This window comes from Anabas testudineus, chromosome 3 (genome assembly GCF_900324465.2).
Source record: "Anabas testudineus chromosome 3, fAnaTes1.2, whole genome shotgun sequence".
Taxonomy (NCBI): domain Eukaryota; kingdom Metazoa; phylum Chordata; class Actinopteri; order Anabantiformes; family Anabantidae; genus Anabas; species Anabas testudineus.
This window is the reverse complement of record NC_046612.1, coordinates 17429646-17442458: the sequence shown is the minus strand read 5'-3', so window position 1 is coordinate 17442458 and position 12813 is coordinate 17429646. Positions and strand designations below refer to the sequence as shown.

Here is a 12813-nt window from a genome sequence, read left to right as displayed (position 1 = left end):
ATGAATGGGGAGAGACAAGAACAGAGAGCACCACATGAGAAGAGTAGGTGTTCAGAGATAAATACCAACGCACCTCTTTTATTTATTTTTAGATCAACACACTGATCAATGAGCCTTTTTAAGTCTTAATAGAAATTTTAATATTTTAATATAATATTATTACCTCACAACTAACTCATCGATTACCAACCGTCTGTCTTTTTGTGCTTGTGTCCTAGCCGCTCATCATTAGTGTTCATATAAGGGAGAAAAAACTATTTCCACTACTGCGGTTTATAACCACAAAGTCATTTACATTTAAATATTTAGACAATTAAGGTGAAAACAGTAACTGTACCTGCTCAGATTCAGATTGCTAAACCTCACTCCTCTGTCTGCAGGACTTTTTCCACAGCAGAAAGTTCAACATGGAAGGTGTTAATAAAATGAAAGGACTATTTTCCTGCTTCAGTTTCAGGGCCCTGGTGTAACACATGCTATATCATATCTTGCTCCATCAAGCAGGACAATCTTTGCCATACAACCACCTGCTCGTGTATCAAGACTCTTTGCTGGTAACAGTTTCCGATTCCTCTTTTCAACAAGTCCAACATGTTATTCTGCACAAAAGAGCAGCATCTAAATACATCCACCATTAATAAAGTCCCAACCAGGTAAAAACAACCATTCTTCTCTGAATCATCCTGAAACCTGTTCATAAGCAGGTGAAACACATGAAACATTTTCTATAATCTCGCTGCCATTAAAACTGGATTAAATGCACATTAATGTGCCACTGACAGTAGTAGTGCCCAACTGTTTCTTCCTATAGCGTAAACAGTGGACAGTGAGAAGGTAGTATGTAGATGAATGACAGATCATTTTCTGTTCTGTATGTGAATAAAAAACAAGTTGTCAGGAATAAATCACAAACATTCATATTTATTCAATTCTTAAAATACAGTACAACAATTTTAGAAAGACCAGAAATGTAATAAAACAGGAACAAATGGATGAAAGCACGACTTCGGACAGTGGGATGATGTTTGTCACTGATCTAGCTCCAAGTCTTAACACAATTTAAGCGCCTCAAATTTTCTGACCTCAAGGCTCAGAAAAAAAAGATTTTAACAAAAAGACTAAATAGTTCCCAGTCATCACCGTCCACTGTCAGTTTCCAGAACATCTGAAGAACAAAACAACACAACTATGAACACATTTAGTTTTTGTTAAAAGCAAACGCTGAAAGCTTGGAGGAAGGATCCAAAGACTTTTTTTTCTTGGCACTGTTTTCATCTGCTTCTGTTCGTCCATTCTCATCCTCGGCCTCTCGTCCTCCTCCTTCTGCTCTCTTTCTCTTCTTCAGATCTGCTGCGTCTCCAGTCTGCCCTTTGGCTCGTTCTGTCCACGACTAAAGCCAGAAGAAAAAGAAAAAACAACTAAACCAAAAATGTTCAAATGCACATGTTAATTATTGGACAGGACAAAACGAAGCTGTATTGTTCTTCTGTCTCTATCCACTCATGACTAAACGCACACGTGGATGCTCAGGCGTGCAGTTTGAAATTGCATCCTGTCATGTGTAATCACTACAGACAGGCTGCATCTCTTTGGCCTGCTGGCCCCTCTCCTCCTCATGCTTTTATTTTTTTCGCCTCTCCGTCAGAGCAGAGACAAAAGGAAGCATTTCCTGGATGTAATGGAGCCGGGATGAATCATCAGGCCTGGTGAGTGGACTGGAAGCAGCACGAGCCGCGCACACACACACACACACACACACACACACACACACACACACACCAGACACACACACACACACACCTCCAGAGGCCGATGAAACACTGTCATTAACCCCATGCATATTCAAACAATCAAACACACACAAACACCACCATTACAGAGCTGGTCGATGGTACAAGCTGTGACGACTTGCTATGCAATCGGCATTTTATTGTACTTGGACAGAATAATATAATTAGGAGCATCTCTCTCTCTCTCTCTCTCTCTCTCTCTCTCACACACACACACACACACACACACACACCCTGAGGGTCAGACATTAATAAGGTTTCAGCCTAAATGTTGTCTTGCAGGATCATTTTCCAGATTTTTAATAACGTATGTAGAATTGAAATGTGCACTATAAAAAGTCAGGTGGATTATAAAACTAGCTGTGTCGGTGCGTTGCCACAGTTAGAGCTGAGAACATGGAAACTAAATCAGAAAGTCCTGTGGTAAAACTCTTATTTGTGGCAGCTGTATAAGTAAAAGGCATTTCCATGCACTAAAGTAACCCTTTGTGGCTGGATAGCGAGTGGTCCCTCCATGCAGGAGACAGGGGTTTGAATCCTGGCCCTGGCCTGGGGTCCTCAGACAAGACCTCCTTACGCTTACCCTGCCTCTGCCTTGAAGCCCTGTGAGTCACTTTGGATAAAAGTGTCACATGACTAAATGTAGATGTAGGAAAGATCATGTCACCAACTGAACTGTCCTTTCCTCATCATAATTATTCATCTGCAGATCAACCCGCTCTGGCTCTCATGCACTATTATCATAAGATCAATGCTTTGTGCCCTCACTGACAAGAACATACTCAACAGGGTTCCCCAGCAACAGGCGTCCCCTCACCCTGCGCTTCCATCCCCCTCGGTTCACATCCACTTGCTCGTTTCTTTCAGTCGAGTGTCACCCAGCTCTCTGCTGAGAGTCTTAACATATGCAGGGTCAGGTCCAGGTTACTAAAGAAACCCACAGATTGACGTCTGTTGACACAGCCGGCCTCATTTATTCACCTATCCTGTGTGAGGACGAGACAATTGACTGAGATCTGGTTTAAAAATCTTCCTCTTTTTAGTGAAAAACACTATATGACTTCTGCATGGGGTGTTATTTGCTGTCATGTTCTGCATGAGGTGCTAGTTAAGTGAAGTGCACTAGTGTTTGTGGTAGAAAAAAATTTCCAAAAGTGCAACAGGACTTCAATTCATTTTGTGTAATTTCAAACAGCTGAGTGCGGAGTGTGGAGGGTTGTTGGGTTAAACTGATGTGCACCTGATAATCCCAGGTAGGTCAGTTTGTTTCTCCGGTTAAAGTAGATAAAGGCAGGAGCCAGATGTGGAGCCAGGAGTAGTTAGAGACCAAAAACAGAGCTAAAAGCATTAAAAGGGACTCTAAACTCCAAATTAAAGAGCAACAGTTGCCATTGGGTTTTCTATATTAGCATTTTTTCATTTCATTTACCAGTCGCTCTTCTGCTGACAGCGTCCTGAAGCGTCCCATGGCCTCCTTGATGACATCAGTCTCCTCCAGGTCAGGCTGGTCGGCTATGATACTCTTCCTGTTCTCCTCCAACCAGAGCTGGAAGCCTGTCTTTGGCCTGAAAATGAATACAGCAACAACAAAGTCAGAAAATGTTTCTTTAAAAAAACAAAACAAAAGAAAAACCCTTCAGTATGGCTCATGGCACCTTTTACCTCTTATTTTCTGTGTTATCTGCCAGCGAGGCTGGAGGCGCGACGTCCGGTTGTTTCTGCTGCTCTGGAGCTGGCTCTGTGTTCTGAGTCCTCTTAGCCGCTGCCTTTTGGCTCGTCATCTGCAGAAGAGTGGACTGTGTCTGGAGAGGAGAGAAGACAGTACATTCACATCCAAATGTGGATACATTACAGACGTCAGACATTTTCATTCCCACTTGTAATGTGTGGGGTAGGAGAGTCGTGGAGACCTTTGACTTGGGCCTGGGGGCCAGTGGTTTGAGGACAGGACTTTTGTTTGGTTTCCCTGCAGAGCCGCTGAGTGGAGCCGACTTCCTGCTGGATGTCATGTTGTCCAGAATGTTTGTCACTCGAGGCTGAGCAGACGAAGCCGAGGGTTTACCTGATCCGAGAACCTGAATATATGCCATAAACCTTTAGTACATGTAAAAATAATCAGAATCAAATCAAACAAGGCTGCTGTAAAAATATCAAGTCCTTACCTTGAAGGGATTTGCACGTCCTACTTTACTGACTGCAAAACATAGAGACGTCAGATGTCAGTAACACAAATGTCCTGCTTCCCTGTCTGTTACTGCACAGTAAACGCTACCATAAATATGTCATTTTAAACCAAACTATGACACTCTTAAGTGGCAATGCCTTCACCAGACGCTCCTAAAAAATCTGTATTGAACTGGAAAACCCACAAATAAATGGAGGCTCTGTGTTGTCTGGAACACATGAGCAGATTAAAATATGAGAAACAGACAATGCATGAGCTCATTTGCTTGACATCCATTTTACAAACATTCATTTTTGATTATACTCACTTGGTGTGAGAGATGGCTTCACAGGTGAACCTGGGTCTTTAGCAAATGGATTCACACCTGCAATCGGAGAGATGTGAGGAAGACATGTTATCAACGTATCACTGGCATCCTGTGATTTTCCTGTGAGAGTCCGGTATTGTACAAAACTGTCAAAACCATCGCAGAGAAATCTGATGTCTGACATTAATCCAACAGCATGATCTATAACATACAGTCAGAGTCTTGAAGAGCTAACTTCAGTGACAAGAGGCACAAGGAGTCCTCTGATCTCAACTTGATGGAGTCAGTCTGGGATTACATGAAGAGACTTAACGCACATAGAGAGATGACTGGAACAACCAGTCTGCCAAGTACAGAGGAGAACTTGTAACTACGCGATAACTATGCGTTAACTCACAAAATTCACTGAACTATCTACGAGTTAAGTTATGAATAGAAACTAGTCATGGCTTTATTTTTAAAGAATCCTCACTGACGTCTGAATGTGTCAAATGTCTCCACAGTACTACAGATATATAAAGAAAGAAGGGGAACAGACGTTTTCTGGTTTCTGTTGTCTCCATTTCTGTCTCCATCTCTTGTCCATCCTCTTCCTCCCCGGGCTCTTCAACTTGCTCCTCTTCCTCCTCCTGATTCTGTCTGTTTCTGTAACGTCCACCTGTGACCTCACTCTGGCCGTACCTGCCCAAATAAGACGCTTGTGAATCACAGCCCACCAGACCACCACCATCACATGCCTAATTCCTTTTTTTTTTCCTTTACCCAGAGTGCTGCCTGACGCTGGAGTACTCCGACTCCTCTTCCTGCTCCTCCAGCTGTTCTGCCTGAACCTCACTGGCTTTCTCTAAGGCGATTTCACTCAGCCGCTGGGCGAGTGCCATGCGTCTGGATCGGGACGCGTATCGAATGGCCAGCGTCACCACGTTCTGAGTCATCAGCTCCGCAAGCTCCACACAGCGAAACTCCCTGTCCAGCTTACAGGACAACTGGAGAAAACAACAAAACAAAACACAAATGGCTGCATTAGGATGGAACAAGATCATAATATCACGCATGACTCCGCAGCTTAGATGTCTCCGAATGCTCAGACTCACTGCAAACATCTTCATGAGCAGCTCCTGTTGCTCCTTCTGGGACTGGTTCTGTCCATCCTCGTCTATTTCGTAGCCACTGGAAGACAGGAAGCCGTAGTGGTTGTGGAAGAGGACAGACCGCCAAAATTGCTCCTGGAGAACAACAGAGGACGGACGGGGGAATATTAACAATAGAAAACCTGAAGTAATCTACTGTATTTACTGGGACAAAATACAGCAGAGCATGAGTGGAGGAGTCAGACGGAGTAACAGAAGTGCATCAATTAAATTTTAGAAATATTTCAATAAGAATAACTACAAAGCCAGTTTCTCTTTTATTTGGTTTTTAAGTTTGGACAGAGTAAAGGGATCACTGCTCCAGGTTTCCTGCTGGTCTAATGCCTTCAGTAAAGATAAGCTGCCATGACTAACAAACAAGTATTAGAACAAGCAGCACAGGTCACAAATGTAATCTCCACCTCTGCTAAAGGCAAAGCCTGCTGCTGTGTTTGCATCTTTACAGTTCACGTTGTGTTTTTACCTCCATCTGTCCTTTCTCTGTTGTTGTCTGACACAACGGCAGCTTGAAGGGCAGGACGGCCACAGCGGGCCGGGGCAGAGTGGGAGGGTACCTGGAGCCTTTACATGGAATACACCTGACAGGAGAGAAACAGGCTGGATTTAGAAAATAAGACAGGATTACAGTACATTAGATGGAGTGCCTAATTTTGTTTGTTAAAGTCCTGCTGTAATCAAGTGAAGATTAAGCCTTGAGCTGATTTATTTTATTTGCATCAGCATAAAAGAGTATTGTCAAACTACACCATGTGACACTCAGCTTTGTTAATAAAAAAAAAAACAAACAAAAAAACACAAAAAAAAAAAAACAAGAAGTTTCCCAAAACGCTTCAATACACAGACAAACAACTCTAAAGTAGTGTGGTGTGTTATAAATTTTTGTATAATTGTGAACTGTTGTGACTGAAATTATTTCTTCAGCATCTGCTTCATAGTAAATTTTTTTTTTTTTTCACTCCACTTTCCACAAACTGTTACAACTACTAGAAAAACAGAGTAACCAGAGACATCACCTGAGCTGCTGGGGGTTCTCGTGCACTCCGACCACCCAGTAGTGATCTGATTTGCTTTTGCAGGTCTCTCTGGTGTTACATACTGGCGTCCATGTGTTTCCCAGGGCGCGGTTCAGTATCCGTACGACCCCTTCTGAATCCACATAGCAAGGGGTCCCTGAAAAACCAGAACACAACCAGACTGTTGTCTTAAAATCCAGAAGAGAGGAATCGAAGAGCGATACAATTCCTGTTTTCTGGTCTCTGGACTCACCCTCAGCAGAGAATCCAAGCCAGGACAGGTAGGATTTGTGAGAGAGAGGCAAAGGTTCACCACTGATGATTTGCCTCTTCCTTCCACCGAACTGCAGAAGCTGAACAGCCAGAGGTTGTTCCCCATCAAAACCAGTCGCTGGGAATGTAAAATGACAGATGCAACATCATAAGAGCATAAAGGCAACAAAGCTCATTAGTTACACATTTAAATCCCTCAGTGAAAAGAACGTCATTAACATTAGTTAATAACAGTCATCCATTGTCTTTTATATTTATTATACAGTCTCATGAAATAATTTTTTGCCCACTGAAGAAAATATTTCAGTGGTACGAACATGAAAAACTAAAGACTGATAAGTACCTGCTCATATGTATTCTACCATACTTGAAGTGCTCTTTCAGAGAAATTGAACAAGGATTATGATCATGCTCAGAAACACTGGCGTGTGTATCTCACCCCGATGGTAGACTATGAGCAGCTGCTCTCCATGTCCGGCCATGCAGACCACAGGTCCTGGCAGGCTGAAGATTTCCCTCTGAACTCCTCCGACGGAGAAGAGCCTGAGCGTCATTGTGCTGGTGGCGACCGCTGCCCAGCCTTGACCCAGACACAGCGCCCTTGCATCCTCACCCTTTGGCAAGTCCACCATCCACTCCTTGTTGGTGTCCCATGATGAGAAGTGGAGACACTGCAGCTTACTAGAGAGAGAGAGAGAGAGAGACAGGAGCAGGTTGAAAGATTTACTGAAAGGTAAAAAGTAAAAGTATTTAAAAAAGTATTTAACTTTTTGACTTAGCAATTCACTTGTTTTTTTTACTTTTTCCAAGCTTTAAAATTTTATATACAACTGTAAATAACTAAATAATCAAAATCCATCAGGTTTTCTCTTGGTTTCCTTTCATTGTCAAATGATAGAGGTTTACCTGGCAAGCTCATCTGTGCTGGGGCAGGCTAGCAGCACGGCCTCCTGGGAAAGATCGGCTATGGTATGGCCCAGCGAGTTGGTGAGGTGCATGGCATGGTGCACGGCTGTGTCATGAAACTCTATGTCGATAGCGTTGTCCTGCTCGTCATTGTAGCCTCGCACTATTCCCACCGAGTTCCACATCTGAGTGTTAATATGACATGATGTGATTGAAGGTATTGTGTTTCTTTAGAAAGAAAGTAAGCCTAAAGATCATCGAATCTTCCAAAACTCCACTCAACACATACTAGCAACACCTCATCCTCACTAATCCATCATGTGAACCATGGATCAGTGTGTGTCCTACCATGAAACGGTGTGTAAGATGTGCAGGGGTGGAACCCGGCTGAAAGGCTTTCTGAGGGGGCGTTGGCATAGGTCCTTCATAAACGGGACGCAGGGGCACCGGCAGGGCAGCTGCGGGCACCACAGTGCTACCTGTGTCGTCGTCATCGTCCCCAAATTTGTCCTGACCGAGTTTCAGTGATCCTGTGTGTGCAAGAAGACACAGAAGCAAAGAGGGGATGATAAAGGTTTTTGTTTGTAACAATGATGCCTTCTTCTACTTTTAGATCTTCCTACACTCACCCACTGAGTTCTCATCATCCAGGATTGCCCCTCTGTTCCTCACCCGCCCTGTTGCAGGCATGAGGAAATCATCGTCATCATCATCGTCGTCGCCAGCAACAGGTTTCTTCACTGGTGAGTTGGTGTCACTCAGTCCTTCATCCATTACTCTGTCATCATCATCATCAAACAGGTCGTCATAGTCCTTTGTTGCCTTCTTCACTGGTTCTTGCTGAAAAGCCATTAACGCTAAGTTACACTTCATCAACATTAGTTATGAAGTTATGTCTTTAACCTGCTGCAGTTGGTACATTTGAACTGGAAACCTTAAATCCTGTGTTGACTGAGTGGTACCTTGGTGGTGCTGGTGTCGGATGCGAAGGTACTGAGTCCGTCCAGCAGGCCCAGGCAGCCCTCTGTGTCTGTGTAGGCAATCTGGCTGCCTGATGGATGCCAGGCCAAACTGCACACTGTGAAGCCTTTCTCGTGCTTCTGCCTGTAGCAGATACAGAAAAAAAAACTTCAATTGCAGTATTTCACCTATTTATTAAGTGATTCAAATGTCAAGCCAACAACCGTCATCAGATACTGTATGCACGCTGCAGACGCCTCTTTGCACTTTCAGTAATGTATCTGTCATTCTGCCTAACTCATGGACACGTTTACATACCTTTCCACACACAGCTTGCTGTTCACGTCCCACACTGTCAGTACACCGCCCACACTTCCAGAGGCCAGGAACCGCCCACATGGAGACCAGGCCACCACATTGATGTACTGAAAAGAAGGGGCGTATAGGGCGTTCCTGTGAACTTACGTCTTAAAAAATATAAAATGTAGTAGTTTAGTGAAGATGACTTAACCTCACACAGATGTGTGGGAATGGATCTCACCTGTGTGAGTAGATCATCAGTCAGAGTGCTCACATGGTCCCAGGACCCCCGTTTGTACAGGTGCACCTTTGTCTCTACAGGAACTGCTAAAAACTGAGCATACAAAGAGTCAACGCTTTGACATCATTTGGATGTCATACTCATTTTTTACAACAATTAATCACTGATGTGTTTTGCCCTGAGGAAGAAAAAGCTCTGGAAATGTCACAGCAGACACTGAACTCCACAAATCAAATAAAAGACACAAAGGGTGACTCCAGCAGTTGTCACTGACCTTTGCCTGCCCCGGCTGCCAGGCCAGGCGACACAGAGACTTTGCATTACTGACGTCATTGGTCTTCTGCAGCAGAGGCCAACTGATCACCTGAGTCTGAATGGACACAAGCAGATCAGCATCGCACAGATTGGCCGGATGGAGGGCACGTGAAATGAACAAATAAAAGTTTTGTTTATCAAATCTTTAAGAGTGGGGTGCTAAAACAATGACGTACCTGTTCCTCAATATTCCACACCACGACGGAGCCATCACAGCTGGCAGATGCCTGACAGAGAGAGCAGATTCATTTTTTATGTTGTCTTTAAGGCAAAACCCTTTTATATTGGATTAGTGCTGATTCCCACAGTTTACAGTCAAAATAGCTGCCCCATTTTGTGAAGACCCACTAATTGATTTTTATTATTTTTGTGTTTGTGATTTATCTCTGTGTCATCTCCCAGAAAAAGAGTTAACCCTTGTTGATTTGTTTACCAAAGTCAGTTTTACCTGAATTCTGGGTTTATATGGGTTCAAGTCTAAGACCAAATACTTCACAAATCATCAGCCTGATGCCACCAGAGAGAAGGATTACCCACCAAGAAGTCATCTTTAGGATCAAAAGTGACACTGAGCACAGGTGCTTCATGACCCCGGAGTGTTTTCTGTTGGCTGCTGTCCGACACCTCCACTACCTTAATCATGAAGTCACTGGGAAAACAGAGAAACAGAGAATAAATATGAGCAAACTGGAATTTGTGTTCACACTTGACTGACTGCCAAAAGAATCGAGGGAAAGGGCACATCAGCTGTGAGCGCAAATTGTCAAATCAATGAACGAGAGAAACAAAATAAGGTTGGATGTCTGACAGAATCCAGATGCCAAATCTGCCTTAACAGCCTGAGGTGCCTGCATTTTTACAATCAATATCTAACAGAAATGACCTGTGTGAAAATAGCAGCATCAATGAGGCACAATGCTGAGTGCTGTTATTGCTGTGATAAACCTCTTTAGGGCAAATCAATTCTCATTTCTCACAGCCAACAGATGTTTATCTTCAATCAGGACTAATCATAAACCAATCCAAAGTGCAGCTCTGTCTGTGAGGTGGAAATCTCATTCAGGTGTACTACTGTGTGCGGCTCATTCTGTACTGGAACAACAATACTGGACCTAATGAGATCATAGTCTGGTTTATTTGTCGTATGCACGACTGAACACAACAGACATATTACGCACGACAGCTTCACCAGTCGCCACAGGAGAAGCTACAATGTGAATGTGCATGGTTTGACAAAGCAAAACTGACATTCATTCACCTGCCTTTTAGATCTGAGCTCTTATCACTGATAGATATTCCAGGAACAACAAGTGAATCTACCCAGTCAGTTGGATAGCCTCGTCATAACAGAACAGTTCTACAGTCCCAGTAGATTATTAAGTGATTTTTTTTTCCAGGATCATTTAAAATTTGGAAAATATACTATTTTGCTTTCTTGTTGGGTTTTATAGGAAAAAAAAGGGCAACAACAGAAACCACCAAGAAAACCACAAAATGTAGTTTTTGTGTATTAATCTGAGATATAGCATGTTAATTACTGTGCTTTAGATGTGTTGGCGGGAAGACATTTACCACCTTTAGACAGAGCCAGGACTTAAATGTTTTCCTCATCTCCAGTTTTGTTATTTCAAGTGCTTTGCAGTTAGTCTGCGTTGTTGCTTACCTGGATCCAGCTGCAACCCTCGAGCCGCTGCTGTTGAAGGCAACATGTGTGGCATTAGTTGTGAACCGGGTCAGGATGCCATCTGGGTCACCATCAGGAAAAGTGTGGATCTGCACCGTGTTGTTGGAGCTTGCCGTCACCAGTTTGCCGTTCTGTGGAAATCAATGGTACACCATGAGTTGGTGTATAGCAGCTCCCAACACAACCTAAAGCAGCAGGTGACCCACCTTGAGAGCCAGAGAGTAAGCCTTTTCCCCAACAGTGATGAACTTTGGATCATCGTCATCCAAACTCTCCCATATCCGAACATCTCCATCATTTCCACACGTGACGATAAATCTGAAGAAAATGTGATCAGTTTTCAGATAGAGTTTTAATTTAATTTTAAGACTATTTTGTTTTCTTAGAAAATTAATTAAATTAACTTAATACTGTAAAAACAAGTATGACTTGAACTTAGAGCAGTTTCTCTAGAAGCTAAACTTACAAAATGCATTAAAAATCATGAAAGCAATGTCTGCTTGGTGCTCCTCGTCACACTCAGACACCCATGACTTGATGCACTCTAAACATGATGGATGGCCTCTTAGATGGTCTCTTTTTCATAACTGTAATCTTCAATACGTCACAAAAAACAAGATAAATAATATAGATAATAATATAGATAATAATAATAATAATAATAATAATAATAATAATAATCTTGAAAGATAAATTCAATTCTGCTTTTCTCTGTTTTATATCCCACTATCTCTGGATGCACATAAGACATCTGCAGATGCCCCTTTTGAACGGTAATGAGCATTTTTCTTTATGTGAGAAAGTGATGAGCAGATAAATCAGTGATAAAGTAACTTGTCTCAGATCTCAACAACCTAATAATGTCCCATGTACTGTCAGTCACAGGAACTCTTTCCACTTCTGATACTCTACTCTCTTTTATTAAGTAAACTTTTGACCACAGGATGTTAACTTGTGATGGAGTATTTGGATAGTATTGGTAGTTGTACTTTGTAAATGATCTGAGTACTTCTTCGTCCAGCGGTTTGTGGGCTCGGACTTACTTTCCAGTTTCATCGAAGCAGACCTCGGTGTGCCCCTCAGAGTGACCATAGCGCATCGGCTTCCTCTCACACGGCATGGTTACAACCACCAGACTGACGAATAGAAAACAACAGTTATCAGTGTGTCCGTCCAGTCCGTCCAGTCCTAACACTCCGTTATCGTCCGTCCTCACATTATATCCCGTTGCTGGTTCCGATTTCCAGCTAGCTTATGAGCCGAGCTGAGCTAACGCTAACAGTACAGCTGGCTGCGCCATTTAAAACTCAACAATCGCGTTAATACACGGTGTTTACATCATACCGTGTTTGACTCAAACAGAAGTTATCAAACGAACTAGGAACTGAAAAGAGACAATATGACAACTTACAACTTCACCAGGTGACTCCACAGGTTTAACCCTCTTCTCCTGAATCTCCCGCGCTGCGTTGAAAACAAGGAAACGCTGCGTCACAACTCCCGCCAGCTACGTCATGACGCAACCATCCAATCCCCGCCCACTTTTCAAACACAAGGGGGGGAAACAGTACATTTACTTAAATGTGTATTTAAGTACAACCTTAAGATATTTAAGGTAATTTACTTGGATATTCTATATTATATATCTTTTTGTACTGTTTCATACCTTTACTACACTAAATTATAGT

General features: G+C 42.8%; 1 protein-coding gene across 1 annotated transcript; it reads right to left on the bottom strand.

Annotated features, from left to right (window-relative positions):
• Window positions 1–929: 929 nt before the first annotated feature.
• Window positions 930–12599, bottom strand: wdhd1 (WD repeat and HMG-box DNA binding protein 1). The gene is made up of 26 exons (XM_026379076.1): window positions 12537–12599; window positions 12169–12261; window positions 11332–11443; window positions 11105–11256; window positions 9979–10090; window positions 9618–9668; window positions 9401–9496; window positions 9127–9219; window positions 8904–9010; window positions 8588–8729; window positions 8255–8465; window positions 7974–8155; window positions 7626–7810; window positions 7159–7400; window positions 6700–6837; window positions 6447–6603; window positions 5897–6011; window positions 5377–5508; window positions 5045–5268; window positions 4821–4963; window positions 4283–4339; window positions 3953–3984; window positions 3701–3865; window positions 3453–3592; window positions 3220–3355; window positions 930–1390 (listed from the first exon to the last, which is right to left on the bottom strand). Exons 2-26 carry the CDS (start codon window positions 12243–12245, stop codon window positions 1199–1201), a joined length of 3393 nt encoding a protein of 1130 aa, XP_026234861.1. The 5' UTR covers window positions 12246–12261; window positions 12537–12599; the 3' UTR covers window positions 930–1198.
• Window positions 12600–12813: the final 214 nt, after the last annotated feature.